Here is a 15000-nt window from a genome sequence, read left to right as displayed (position 1 = left end):
TTTTTTTCTTTTTTTATTTCCACCAACCACAACAAAATCTCACAAATTGTTATATTCGCCAACCAAAACAAAACAAAAGCAATTGACATTTTCACCAACCTAAACAAAACAAAACTAATTGTTATTTTCAGCAACCATAACAAAACAAAACTAATTGTTATTTTCATCAACAAAAACTTTTAGCAGCATCTTTTTCGTTATATTCACAGAGACGATTAACAGCAATTTCTATTATTTGCAGATCCTCTTCCTTTCTCTGGCTTATGCGGTACTTGTGGCCGTAGCAGTTCCAGTGCCTGACCATGGATACGGCCATAGTAGTCACGGACATGGACATGGTGGATATGGTCATGGAGGATATGGCCATGGACATGGTGGACATGGGCATGGAGGATATGGGCATGGCCACGGGCATGGACACGGTGGCTACGGACATAGCCATGGTCACGGACATGGTGGATATGGCCATGGCCATGGTCATGGTCATGGAGGACATGGTGGCTCCGGCTATTCTCACATCAGCTATGGGCACAATCATGGCGGATATGGACACGGACACGGTGGTCATGGCCATGGATACGGCTACAGTCACTAAGGTCGAGATCTAGGGGGTTTTAATATAGTAAGGAAAAGACTAAGTAAATTATTTATTTATATTTTTGTATATGAAAATTTCTTTATATAGAAAGTGTTCGTTAATTTATTGAATTTTCATTCACTCTTTTGTTTATGTATCTTTATATTTTTCAGACTCATCTTTACAACACTTCAAGATGCCATCCTAGAATTTCCGGACTTATTGTAAAAAAAGAGATCGAAATAAACATAAATAAACATATACATCTATAAATTCTTTCCTCTCAACATAATAATATTAGAAATAAACTTATTACTAACCCATGAAGAGAAAATAAAAGAAATGGTTCTATTAACTAATTACCAAGTGAGAAACGGTTTAGCTCAAGGGTAGGTCTATAAGCTGAGGGCGTTCTCGCTAGATCTAGTATCTAACTAGCACGCTTAAGGTCACCAGAAGTTAGCAGAGTCAAATGTAAGAAGAAGGAACTAGTTGCCATATACGAGGTTCTCGACACTACACAAATTTTTAATTCGAAAACAGCTTTCAAATTTGAAAAATCAAAACAGAAGGTTTAAGATAATTTTAAATAGTGAATTATTTCTAACTCCTGTTGGTTTTTTTGTTTTGTATTGTTCTTTCAAATTTCTTCTTTTTTCTAGTATAAACGTTTAGGCTGATGACTATTGTTTTCTAAGGTGATTAAGCTTTTGCAAGTGAAGATTTATTTTATCATAATAATAATAATAAAAATAATAATAATAATAATAATAATAATAATAATAATAATAATAATAATAATATATTTAGGAAGTAGACCCTCTTCCGAGCGAGTAGGGTTAAATATAATTTGTGCTTTAGCGACTTTCAATTAATACAAAATATTTACTATATTTCTGATCAATTGTCTTTCGAGATTATTGAGTTTCGCTTTTATTTCTGATTATATGATCATTCAAATTAGGAGAAAAATCTTATATGATTTTATCATTCTTATTATGATAAGAAAATACAATAGAAATTAAAAGTAATCATAATGATGATAACAATGATGAGGATTATGGTATAAGTAGTAATGGAGATAATAGTTTACTGTAGATAATGACAACAATAATAATGCCTATTATTCATAAACAATCTCTCTCTCTCTCTCTCTCTCTCTCTCTCTCTCTCTCTCTCTCTCTCTCTCTCTCTCTCTCTCTCTCTCCTACACACAAAAACACACATACAAAAATGCATGAGATTCAGCGGTTTCCTGTTTCTGTAATCTAAAGGATGGGAAAGGGTTGAAATGGGAGTGTTTAAAGGTTTCAATGTCACTCATGAATGGCAGAGGCAAGCGACAGGACAATGCCCTACACATTAACCATAATAGCACATACCATCGGCGCCCTAGCCATCTCTCCATCAAGCTAGGACCAGGGAGGGCCAGGAAATGGCTGCTGGTGACATAAAGGTAGACTTATAGACTCACCCAAACCAAACCCCCTCCCTAGTTGACAAGAATGATGGCGTTGCATACACTACTATAATCTAATAAGCTTGAGGGTGTCACGAACTACCGTCCAACAGATTGTTAGCCACAGACGTTTCCAATATCCTACTACAATCCTTCTTTTATTATGCTGACTTTTTTTATTTTCTTTTTGTAAATATGCTTTATAATCTGAGTCCATCATAAGATAAAAGAAGCCTTTAAATCATCTGCTACTGGTATCTCGAGTCATGCAAGAGTAGTTCGATCCGTCATCTGCTGTCTCGTGCTCAACAGTCTACTTTTCCTGAGTCATTTTGGGTAATTCCACTGTTCTACCTTCTACCGATAGTACTCAAGTATTGCTCATCTATTTATAAATGTGAAACATCATCTTATGTTAGACCTATCCACCTTCAAGTAGCCATAAATAGTCGGACCTTGTTTTGAGTTTTCGCACGATCATCATTGACACATTTTTTGTTTCTTCTAAAATATTATATTTCAAAATATCAGGAAAGTTTTGGTATTGAACAGACTGTTGTTTTCGTGAAAGACACTTGCTTAATTTTATTGATTTTTAAGCTTTATTGATCTAATGTTATATATTTGGGGGGAAGTGAAAGTATTTGTTGTATTTTCTATAAATATGTCCGTGAGTAATTCATAAATTTTGTAGCACTGATTTTATATATATATATATATATATATATATATGTGTGTGTGTGTGTATATATGTGTGTATATATATGTATATATATATGTATATAAATATACTGTATATATATGCATATATATTTATATATATTATATACGTGTATGTATATACGGTATATATATATATATATATATATATATATATATATATATATATATATATATATATATATGTGTGTGTGTGTGGGGGGGGACAATGTATTTAAAAGTGTACATATATATATGTATATATATATATATATATATATATATATATATATATATATATATATCACTTCATTTACTTCATGATTAAATATTAGGTTGAGGACAAAAACCATGTGATATAAATAACATTGAACGGTGTTCACATAAAGTCAGTATCACTTATTTAATATATCTTAAGAAATATTCTTCACAATTAGAAAACCCTAAATGAGCAGTAGAGCAAAACGTAATAAAAAAATTCATGTAAATGAAATATTAAAACTTATAAAATATTTACACGATCAATATGTGGAAGAATTTGGCCAAATATTTCTTAATCTTTTGTTATTTTTCGTACCTTTTTTTTAGACTGAAATGGTGGGGCCCCACCTTTTCCTATTGTTCTTACAACTCCATGAAATCAAACTTTTAAAGTTCAACCAATTTTCCAGCCCTGACCTTGAATTCAATAAATATATGGAATGTACGGTTGGTTGAATGCGCATTTGGTAGTTTTAGTCATAATCCACTTAGGATGGACAAGGAAACATGAACTGCCTTAAGGCAATAACAAAAGGAACAATAAAAAGGAATTTCTGTAACATGAAATCAATAAAAAAGTAAATTCAAGATTAATAAACCTCATAGTAAAATCTTTTATATTATTAATGAAATCTCCCTTACATGGAATTCAAACATGTTATTTAAATTGAATTATTTAAATTCTACGATTTTTTAGGAAAAGAAAGAAAGCTTATTGTAAAGAAAATGAAGAACAAGAAGAAATAATGATCGGAAAATGATTGTGAAATTCTTATTTGCTATCCATGAGGGCATTGTATAATTTATCAAAATCTATCAAATGATAGAGAGAATAAATAATAGAAGTAAATGCCCCCTTCAATTCTGACGTCAAAATATCAATTCATCACTTCAAAGCCGGACCTGTGTCGAGGTGTCGAGGTGTTAAGTTTTACATCAAAAAAAATATTTTTCATATATTAATTATAAATACGATAAAGAGATTTCTTCATCCTTGAAGGATTTGAGTAATGATAAACAACTTCTCATTATTACAAAAATCAAGAACCACTTGGAACACGTACATATTTATACAGTACATACACGCACAGACACACACACATACACGCATATATATACATATACATATACACATATATATGTATATATAGGTATATATATATCTATATATATAAATATATACATATAGATACGTATGTATATATATATATACATATATATGTATATATATATATATATATATATATATATATATATATATATATATATATATATATATATATATATATATATATATATATATATATACATGCGTTACGCGGAATTCACAATGAAAATTGTCCCGTCAGCGTAATGAAATCCAAATTTCCTCTCACAATCTGACCAACAGTTCCCAGATCCTGACAGTTGAGAGGGCGGGGCCAATGTGTCTTAGGCCCAATATATAATGGCACGGACCATCTCTTTTCGTATCATAAAGTCTTCGACGATTTAGAGCTTAGTTGATTCGCTCCGGAAATCAAAACAACGAAATGGCAGCCAAGATGGTAACATGATTTTGTCTTTACTAGAGATTAGTATCTCAATTTTTTTTCTTGGGAAGTGATTTTCTTCTTTGCTGTCCTATTTTGTAACTAAATTGATTTTTTTCTTTAGTCGGAATTTCCTAAGTAATGCTTTTTCTTAATTTGGTTTCCTCCTTTGCTCTGGGTATACAGTATATTTTTCGTCTCTGTAATTGGCGTTAAATTGTCATATGATATTATGGGGTAAAACATTTTTCCTTTTTATTATTTCATAAATAAGAAACTATAGAAATATTTGATGGTAAAAAGTTCTAATCCAGTAGAATTTCAAAATAACAATCAAACAAAATAAGACATATCTTTGAATTTAGAATTATTTGATACGAACTCATTTTGTTATCTTTTACATCTTCACAATTCTTTCATGGATTCTGAATACAAATATAGGAATTTTAGATTTAACTGAAATCAATGTTTATTTAGAATATTTGTGATTAAAATAACCTTTACTTCGAGATGAACATTATATTTTATAGAACTCTTTTAAAATCTTATACGGAATTACATTTAAAAATGTATATGTGGTCATTGTATATCTTATCAAAAGTTATTGAATGAAGGAGTAATATAAGATAGAAAAATAATTCTTATTTAGTTTAAGGTTCTAATAATATTAAAGTAATTTTCACTTGTGACATAACTGTAATGGACAAAATATTAACAAAACTTTTAGCCCTATTCACAAGACTTAATAACCAATTTTCTTAATATATATATTCACTGGCCCTATCAGCTCTGTAAGAATCGAAATTGACTCATTTGACTGTTAAATCACTTCCTTTTAATTATAATAATAATAATAATAATAATAATAATAATAATAATGAAAAGAATAATAATAATAATAATAATAATAATAATAATAATAATAATAATAATGATAATAATAATAATAATAATAATAATAATAATAATAATAATAATAATAATAATAATACTGGCACTATAACCAACTTCATTAACAACATTGGGCATATTAGCAATACTTCTCTTTATGTTTGTGGAGCCTGTCATCAACATTTATGTTGCGTTTGTAACATTTTGCGCGATGTTCGAAACACTTATCAGTATTTTCACCAACCAGAACAAAACCAAACAAATTATCATTTTCTTCAACCAAAAGAAAACAAAAGATAATTTTTATTGTCACCACCTAAAACAAAACAAAATTGATTGATATTTTCACCAAGCAAAACAAACCAAAACTAATTATTATTTTCACCAACCAAAACAAAACAAAACTAATTGTTATTTTCACCAACCAAAACTTTAGCAGCATATTTTTGTTATATTCACAGAGACGATTGACAGCAATTTCTATTATTTACAGATCCTCTTCCTTTCTCTGGCTTATGCGGTACTTGTGGCCGTAGCAGTTCCAGTGCCTGACCATGGATACGGCCATAGTAGTCACGGACATGGACATGGTGGATATGGTCATGGAGGATATGGCCATGGACATGGTGGACATGGGCATGGAGGATATGGGCATGGCCATGGGCATGGACACGGTGGTTATGGACATAGCCATGGTCACGGACATGGTGGATATGGCCATGGCCATGGTCATGGTCATGGAGGACATGGTGGCTCCGGCTATTCTCACATCAGCTATGGGCACAGTCATGGCGGATATGGACACGGACACGGTGGTCATGGCCATGGATACGGCTACGGTCACTAAGGTCGAGGTCTGAGAGGTTTTAATATAGTAAGGAAAAGGCTAAGTAAATTCTTTCATTTATTTTTTTGTTTATGAAAATTCTATTATATTGGAAGCGTTCGTTAATTTATTGAATTTTTATTCACTCTTTGATTTATGTATCTTTATATTTTTCAGACTCATCTTTACAACACTCCAAGATGCCATCCTATAATTTCCGGATTTATTGTAAAAATGAGATCGAAATAAACATAAATAAACATATACATCTATAAATTCTTTCCTCTTAACCTAATAATATAAAAAACAAACATATTACTAACCCATGATGTGAAAGTTAAAGGATTAGTTCTGTTAGCTTATTACCAAATGAAATCAGTTTAGTTCAAGGGTAGAATTAGCTGAGGGTGTTTTCGCTAGTTCTAGTATATAACTAGCAAGCTTAAGGTCACCAGAAGTTAGCAGAGTCAAATGTAAGAAGAAGAGGGAACTAGTTGCCATAAACGAGGTTTTCGACACTAGACAAATTATGAATTCAAAAGCAGAAGATTTCAAATTTGAAAAATATTGAATTAAAAAACAGAAGGTTTAAGATAATTTAAAATTTTTTTCAAATCAACTTGAAAGAACTGAAGTGAAATATTTCTAACTCTATTTAGTTTTTTGTTTTGTATTGTTCTTTCAAATTTCTCCTTTTTTTCCAGTATAAACGCTTAGGCTGATGACTATTGTTTTCCAAGTTGATTAAGCTTTTGCAAGTGAAGATTTATTTTATCATAATAATAATAATAATAATAATAATAATAATAATAATAATAATAATAATAATAATAATAATAAGAAGAAGAAGAAGAAGAAGAAGAAGAAGAATAATAATAATAATAATAATAATAATAATAATAATAATAATAGTAATATTAATAATAGTAATAATAATAAAATTAATAATAATAATAATAATAATAATAATAATAATAATAATAATAATAATAATAATAATAATAATGATGATATATTTGGGAAGTAGACCCTATTCCGGAAAAGGAGGGTTAATAATGTCTGCTTTAGCGACTTTCAATTAATACAAAATATTTACTATATTTCTGATGAATTGTCTTTCGAAATTATTGAGTTTCGTTTGTATTTCTGATTATTTACTCATTCAAATTAGGAGATAAATTTCATTTCATCTTATCTTTCTTATTATGATAAGAAAATACAATAGAAATTAAAAGTAATGATAATGATGATAACAATGATAAGGATTATGGTAGTAGTAGTAATGGAGATAATAATTTACTGTAGATAATGACAACAATAACAATATCAATTATTTCTGAACAATTCTCATTCTCTCTCTCTCTCTCTCTCTCTCTCTCTCTCTCTCTCTCTCTCTCTCTCTCTCTCTCTCTCTCACACACACACAAACAGACACACAAATGTACATGAGAGTCGTAGATTTATTGTTTCTTTAATCTACAGAATGGGAAAGGGTTGAAATGGGAGTGTTTGAAGGTTTGAATGCCCTTCATGAATGGCAGAGGCCAGGGACAGGACAATATCCCAGAGACTGGCCATAATAGAGCACATATGATCAACGCCCTAGCCACCTCTCCATCAAACTAGGCCCAGGGAGGGCCAGGCAATGGCTGCTGACGACATAAAGGTAGACTTGTAGACTCACCCAAACCAAGCCCCTCCCTAGTTGACAAGGATGGTGAGCTAGAATACACTACTATAATCTAATAAGCTTGGGAGTGTCTCGAACTACCGTCCAACAGATTGTTAGCCAGGGACGTTTCCAATAACCTACCACAACACATCTTCTCCTCCTTCCTCTACTGCTATTTCCTCTTTGCAAATATGCTTTACAATATGAGTCCATCATAAGCTATAAAAAGACTTTAAATCATCTGCTATTGTTATCTTGAGTCATGCAAGAGTAGTTCGATCCATCATCTGCTATCTCTTGCTTAACAGTCATCTGAGTCATTTGGGTTAATTCCACTATTAAACCTTCTACCGATAGTACTCAAGTATTGCAAACCTATTTATAAATGTGAGACATCATATGTTAGACCTATCCACCTTCGATTAGCCATAAATAGTCGGACCTTGTTCGAGGTTTCGCACGATCATCATTGACACATTTTTTTCCCCAAAATATCGTTATATTTCAAAATATCAGGAAAGCTTTGGTATTGAACAGACTGTTGTTTTGATGAAAAACACTTGCTTATTTTCTATTGATTTTTAAGCTTTATTGATCTAATTTTGTATATTTTTGGAGAAGTGAAAGTATTTGTTGTATTTTCTATAAATACGTCCGTAAGTGAAGCATGACATTATAGCACTGATTATATATATATATATATATATATATATATATATATATATATATATATATATATGTATATATATACATATATATATATATATATATATATATATATATATATATATGTATATATATATATATATGTATATATATACATATATATATCTGTATATATGTATACATATATGATATATATATATATATATATATATATATATATATATATATATATATATATATATATATATAGATAGATAGATAGATAGATAAACATATATATATATATATATTTATATATGTATATATATACATATATATATATATATATTTATATATATATATATATATATATATATACATATATATATATATGTATATATATACATATATATATATATATATATATATATATATATATATATATATATATATATATATATATATATATATATAAAACACTTCATTTACTTCCTGACCAAATATTTGGTTGACGACATTAAAATCATTTGATATAAATAGCGATGAACGGTGGAAACAATATGGCAGTATTACTTATTCAATATATTTTGAGAAATATTCTTCAAAATTAGAAAACCTAATTGAGCAGTAGAGCAAAACGTAATAACAAATTTCATGTAAATGAAACATAAAATCGAATATATTATTTTCACAATTAATATTTCGAACGTTTTTGTCTAATATTTCCTAAATTTTATTCATTTTTACATCTTTTTATTGAGACTGAAATGACGGAGCACCTTTAGCTATTGTTCTTACAATTCCATGAAATCAAACTTTTAAAGTTCAACCAATTTTCCAGCCCTGACCTTGAATTTAGGAAATGTATGGAATGTATGGAGAGTTGAATGTGCATTTGGTAGTTTTAGAAGTCATAATCTACTTAGAATGGACAAGGAAACACGAATTGAAGTTTCTGGAGACAGTAGTAAAAGCAACAATAAAAAAGAATTTATGTAACATGAAACTCGATGAGAATAGTAAATTAAGGTTTTCTAAAGCTTTCAGTAAAATCTTTTATTGTTAATAATGAATTCTTCCTACATTGAATTTAAATATGCAATTCAAATTGAAACATTTGAATTCGAAGATTTTTTTATGAAAAGAAAGAAAGCTTATTGTAAAGAAAATGAAGAAAACGAAGAAATAATGATCGGAGAATGATTGTGAAATTCTTATTTACTATCCATGAGGGCATTGTATAATTGATCAAAATCTATCAAATGATAGAGAGAATAAATAATGAATATAAATGTCCCCTTCAATTCTGACGTCAAAATATTAATTCATCAAATCAAAGCCGGACCTCTACATTCCCAGGTGTCAAGGTGTTAAGTTTTACATTAAAAAAAATATTTTTCCTATATTAGTTATAAATACGATAAAGAGATTTTTTCATCCTTGAAGGATTTGAGTAATGATAAACAACTTCTCATTACTATATCCTCGAAACGCGTCGTAGTTTTTACTATTTTGTACCAAAAGTTTTACTTGTATTTTGTGAGAATATACTTGAAAAGTCTTCCCGATTTTGTCATTCACCTGACTGATGAATTTTTCAAGTCTGCTGGCTGATTGCAGCGCTCTAGAGAAGAGAATTATCCGGAAAATAGAAAAATTGGATAAGAAAATAAACTCTGCCGATGCAGCCATTACTTTTAACTCAACCTGCCTAAAAGAGGGTCTCCTACCACGATATACCGAAGTCCAGCTGTTCGACCCGTCGGCCCAAAATGATCCTGGTACCCGTGCCTACAGACGTAGCCTCCTCCAGAGGCAGCTCCAACAGAAGCAGGCGCTGAAGGACGAGCTCACAGCCCTCCGGACCCGTCTCGTGGAGGAATGGGTCAACACTAGGGAAAGAAGAGCAGAGCAGAATGAAGACAGTACCGACCCAGACACCCCTCCTGAACCTGACAGCGAACCTGATGAAAATGAGGACGCCCCTGATGAGGACTCCCGAGATCCTGATGATGACAACCCAGAATTTGACCTTACCAGCCAACAGAGAGAGGACGAGGACATCGGGGGTGGCCTGAACTACCCTGACAACATTACCCATGCCCTCCGAATCCTTAAGAAGAGAGACATGCAGAAGAGGACCCGCACCATCCTGAAGAAATTGATCAACCTCAACGGTGGAAAACTTCGTATACCACAGCAACGCCAGGAGTACATCAATATCTCGGGGTATACCCCGACTCCTGCACAGGAACAAATCCTCAAGATGGGCCTCAACTGCCACTACGTGACCAGACCAAGGCCCACTGATAAACGCCTCGAGGTCGAGCTGCTACTTGACTCAATCCTCGCCCTTCAAGATCGTGGCACCCTGCAGACTACTGATGCCCTCCAGCCCTTGCTTCTTGCTGAGGCCCTCACTGAGAGGGGTCGTTACACCAGTGGTATCGTCACCCAGGATATGAAGGCAGCTGCCAAGGAACTTGAGCAGGTTGCTGGTGTCACTGTTCGTAGGGCAGACAAGACTGCTGCCTTTGTGCTTATTGACACAGAGGAATACCACAAGAAACTCGACGACATCCTGGCTGATTCCTCCAAATTTGTGCGCCTCACTAGAAACCCTATCGAAGAAATCAAGAAAGAGGCTAACAAAACCATCGAGGCCGTGAATGCAGCAACCAATGCCATACACCTGCCAGTTATTTCAGGGGATTTCTGGCCAGGCTACCTTTATGGCAATGTGAAAACCCACAAGCAGGGCAACCCCTTACGCCCCATTATAAGTCAATGCTCTACTCCGACTTACCTGCTTGCCAAACGACTGAATGCCATCCTGACGCCCTACATTCCAAATCGTTACTGTGTAGCTTCATCCACCGAATTCCTGGATAAAATTAAGGACTCTACGTGTGATGGAGTTATTGCATCGATGGATGTAGAGTCTTTATTCACAAACGTGCCTGTGGACGAAACCATAGACCTTATCGCCGATAGGGTCTATAGGGACGACTCTACACCATCTCTGAACATCCCTGAACCAGCCCTTCGGACCCTCCTAGCCATCTGTACGAAGAGGGCCCCCTTTACCACCCATCAAGGGCATACCTACTTGCAGAAGGATGGTGTAGCGATGGGCTCACCCCTGGGAGTCCTATTCGCGAATTTTTAAATGGGAATTATAGATGAGAGAGTGTTCTCCCGTGTAGAATGCCCCTTTCTGTACTTTAGGTACATAGACGATACCTTTGTGAAAGCAAGATCAAGTGATGAAATCGAGACTTTGAGGAGGATGTTTGAGGACCATAGTGTACTTCGTTTCACCCTCGAACACAGCCAAGATAACCGCCTCCCGTTCCTGGATGTCCTAGTCACCTCGACGGAGAATGGATTTCGGACCACAGTGTATACCAAACCCACAAACCTAGGCATGTGCCTGAATGGAGACAGTGAGTGCCCCACCCGATATAAGAGTTCTACCATCAAGGCTTACGTCAGGAGGGCCCTGTCGCACTGTTCCACCTGGTGCGACACACACAAGAAACTGGACCGAATATCCCAAGTACTTGTCAATAATGGATTCTCCAATAAGCACGTCCAAAAGGAAGTCAGGAAAGCAGTAGACAAGTGGTACGAACCCGACCCCGCCGAGAGAATCGACAGTAGCAATAACATCCAGCTATTTTACAAAGGACATATGCATCCGAGTTACCTGCAAGACGAGAAGGCAATGCAAGAAATCATCAAGAATAATGTATCCCCTACTGAAGACACCCAGAAATTGGACTTCATTATATATTACCAAACTGCCAAGACGAAAAGCCTTATTATGAGGAATAACCCAGCGCCCCCAGAGCAGGATTTCTTAAAGAAGACGAATGTTGTCTATGCATATCAATGCCCTATCCGTGGTTGTCCCGGGAATTATATTGGCATGACAACTATGCGTCTTTCCAAGAGAATTTCTTGCCACGTACAGCAAGGGGCTATAAAGAATCATGCCATACAAAGACATAACACCCCTATTTGTCGAGCTGATATTGTCAGTAACACCAAGATTATTGGTAGCGCCCCAGATAGTCGACGTCTACGCATCCTAGAAGCTCTACTGATACAGCGAGATAAACCCACCCTTAATACGACCCAAGAGATGTTTTTGTTACCATCAAGCCGTCGTATTGATACATCAAGAAACCCCCATAAAGGAGGACCTAATGAAGACACTACCAATCACGAAAATACCCCGAATTTTGACGCCGAAGTAGGAAATGATCTCAGCAACGTGGGACACTTTTCTGAGCGGGAGAGCAGCCTGGCTGGCTCAGAGCGCGCCTCAGCCAATCAAAATTCAGGTCCCCCGATGACGTCACAGACTGATATTCCCGGCCGAGATCGTCGTACACCAGACACCATACCATACCAGCTCCGATCAACCAATGAAAACCAATGAAAATTCGAGCCCTTTCACTTCTAATCCTGATCCTGGGTATATATACCACCCAACTGCAGCATCCACCTCACTCTCTACCTGAAGACGAGGAAGGACTTATCCTCGAAACACGTCGTAGTTTTTACTATTTTGTACCAAAAGTTTTACTTGTATTTTGTGAGAATATACTTGAAAAGTCTTCCCGATTTTGTCATTCACCTGACTGATGAATTTTTCAAGTCTGCTGGCTGATTGCAGCGCTCTAGAGAAGAGAATTATCCGGAAAATAGAAAAATTGGATAAGAAAATAAACTCTGCCGATGCAGCCATTACTTTTAACTCAATAATAATAATAATAATAATAATAATAATAATATCTTGGTAGGAGACCCTCTTTCAAACAGGTGGAGTTGAATACTATGGCTGCATCTGCAGAATTCTATTTCTTGTCCAATTTCTCGATTCTACGGACAATTCTCTTTTCAGGGTTGCTACATTCAGCTAGCAAGTTGGCGAAGTTCATCAGGTGAGTGAAGAATACAAGTCAGGTTAAGACTGGATGTAATTAATACAAATACAAGTAATACTCGAAAATTACAACAAGTAAAGTCAGGAGTGGATCGCGACGCGTTTCGGAACTGCTAATAATAATAATAATAACAATAATAATATATTCGGGAAGTAGACCCTCTTCCGGGCAAGTAGGGTGAGAGATAATTGCTGATTTATCGACTTTTAATTAAAACAAAATATTTACTATATTTCTGATGAATTTTCTTCCGAGATTATTGAGTTTCGTTTGTATTTCTGATTATATGCTCATTCAGATGAAGAGATTAAATTTATATCATCTTATCTTTCTTATTATGATAAGAAAATACAATAGAAATTAAATGTAATAATAATGATAATAGCAATGATAATGATTATGGTAGTAATAGTGATGGAGATAATAGTTCACTGTAGATAATGGCAACAATAATAATGCCTATTATTCATAAACAATATCTCTCTCTCTCTCTCTCTCTCTCTCTCTCTCTCTCTCTCTCTCTCTCTCTCTCTCTCTCTCTCTCTCTCTCTCTCTCACACACACAAAAAAAAACACACAAATGTACATGAGAGTCGTAGATTTACTGTTTCTTTAAGCTACAGAATGGGAAAGGGTTGAAATGGGAGTGTTTAAAGGTTTGAATGCCCTTCATGAATGGCAGAGGCAAGGGACAGGACAATATCCCAGAGACTGGCCATAATAGAGCACATATGATCAACGCCTTAGCCACCTCTCCATCAAACTAGGCCCAGGGAGGGCCAGGCAATGGCTGCTGATGACATAAAGGTAGACTTGTAGACTCACCCTTCTTCTCCTCCTCCTTCTATGATGTTGACATTTTCTATTTCCTCTTTGCAAATATGCTTTATAATCTGAGTCCATCATGAGCTATAAAAAGCCTTTAAATCATCTGCTATTATTATCTCGAGTCATGCAAGAGTAATTCGGTCCCTAATCTGTCATCTCGTGCTCAAGATTCTACCTTTTCTGAGTCATTTTGGGTAATTCCACTATTCTACCTTCTACCGATAGTAGTCGAGTATTGCTCATCTATTTATAAATGTGAAACATCATCATATGTTAGACCTATCCACCTTCGAGTAGCCATAAATAGTCGGACCTTGTTTTGAATTTTCGCACGATCATCATTGACATTTTTTTTCTTTTAAAATATCATTATATTTCAAAATATCAGGAAAGCTTTGGTATTGAACAGACTGTTGTTTTTGGTGGAAGTCACTTGCTTATTTTTATTGATTTTTAAGCTTTATTGATGGGCACCATAGTGAGTATAGGAATGGGATATCCGGTGTTCCACAGGGTAATGTTCTTGCCCAATTACTTTTCATACTATATACACATGACATGTGGTTTGGCATAGAAAACAAGCTTGTTGCATATGCAGATGATGCTACTCTCTTTGCATCAATTCCATCCCCCGAATGTAGATCTGGGGTTGGTG

General features: G+C 34.1%; 2 protein-coding genes across 2 annotated transcripts in view; both read left to right on the top strand.

Moving 5' to 3' along the window:
* LOC137660056 (uncharacterized) overlaps positions 1 to 613 on the top strand; it is a 1411-nt gene extending 798 nt beyond the window's left edge. Inside the window, exon 2 of the mRNA XM_068394780.1 lies at positions 242 to 613. Within this exon, the coding sequence (XP_068250881.1) occupies positions 242 to 595 (354 nt within the window). The 3' untranslated portion in view covers positions 596 to 613. The remainder of the gene's footprint in view (positions 1 to 241) is intronic.
* A 3915-nt stretch (positions 614 to 4528) lies between these two features.
* On the top strand, positions 4529 to 6266 carry LOC137660055 (uncharacterized). Its single transcript, XM_068394779.1, has 2 exons — positions 4529 to 4543; positions 5913 to 6266. The coding sequence occupies exons 1-2, from the start codon at positions 4529 to 4531 to the stop codon at positions 6264 to 6266; spliced, it is 369 nt and encodes a 122-aa protein (XP_068250880.1).
* Positions 6267 to 15000: the final 8734 nt, after the last annotated feature.

The sequence above is a fragment of the Palaemon carinicauda genome, chromosome 20 (genome assembly GCF_036898095.1).
Source record: "Palaemon carinicauda isolate YSFRI2023 chromosome 20, ASM3689809v2, whole genome shotgun sequence".
Taxonomy (NCBI): Eukaryota; Metazoa; Arthropoda; class Malacostraca; order Decapoda; family Palaemonidae; genus Palaemon; species Palaemon carinicauda.
This window is presented reverse-complemented; position numbering and strand designations above follow the sequence as displayed.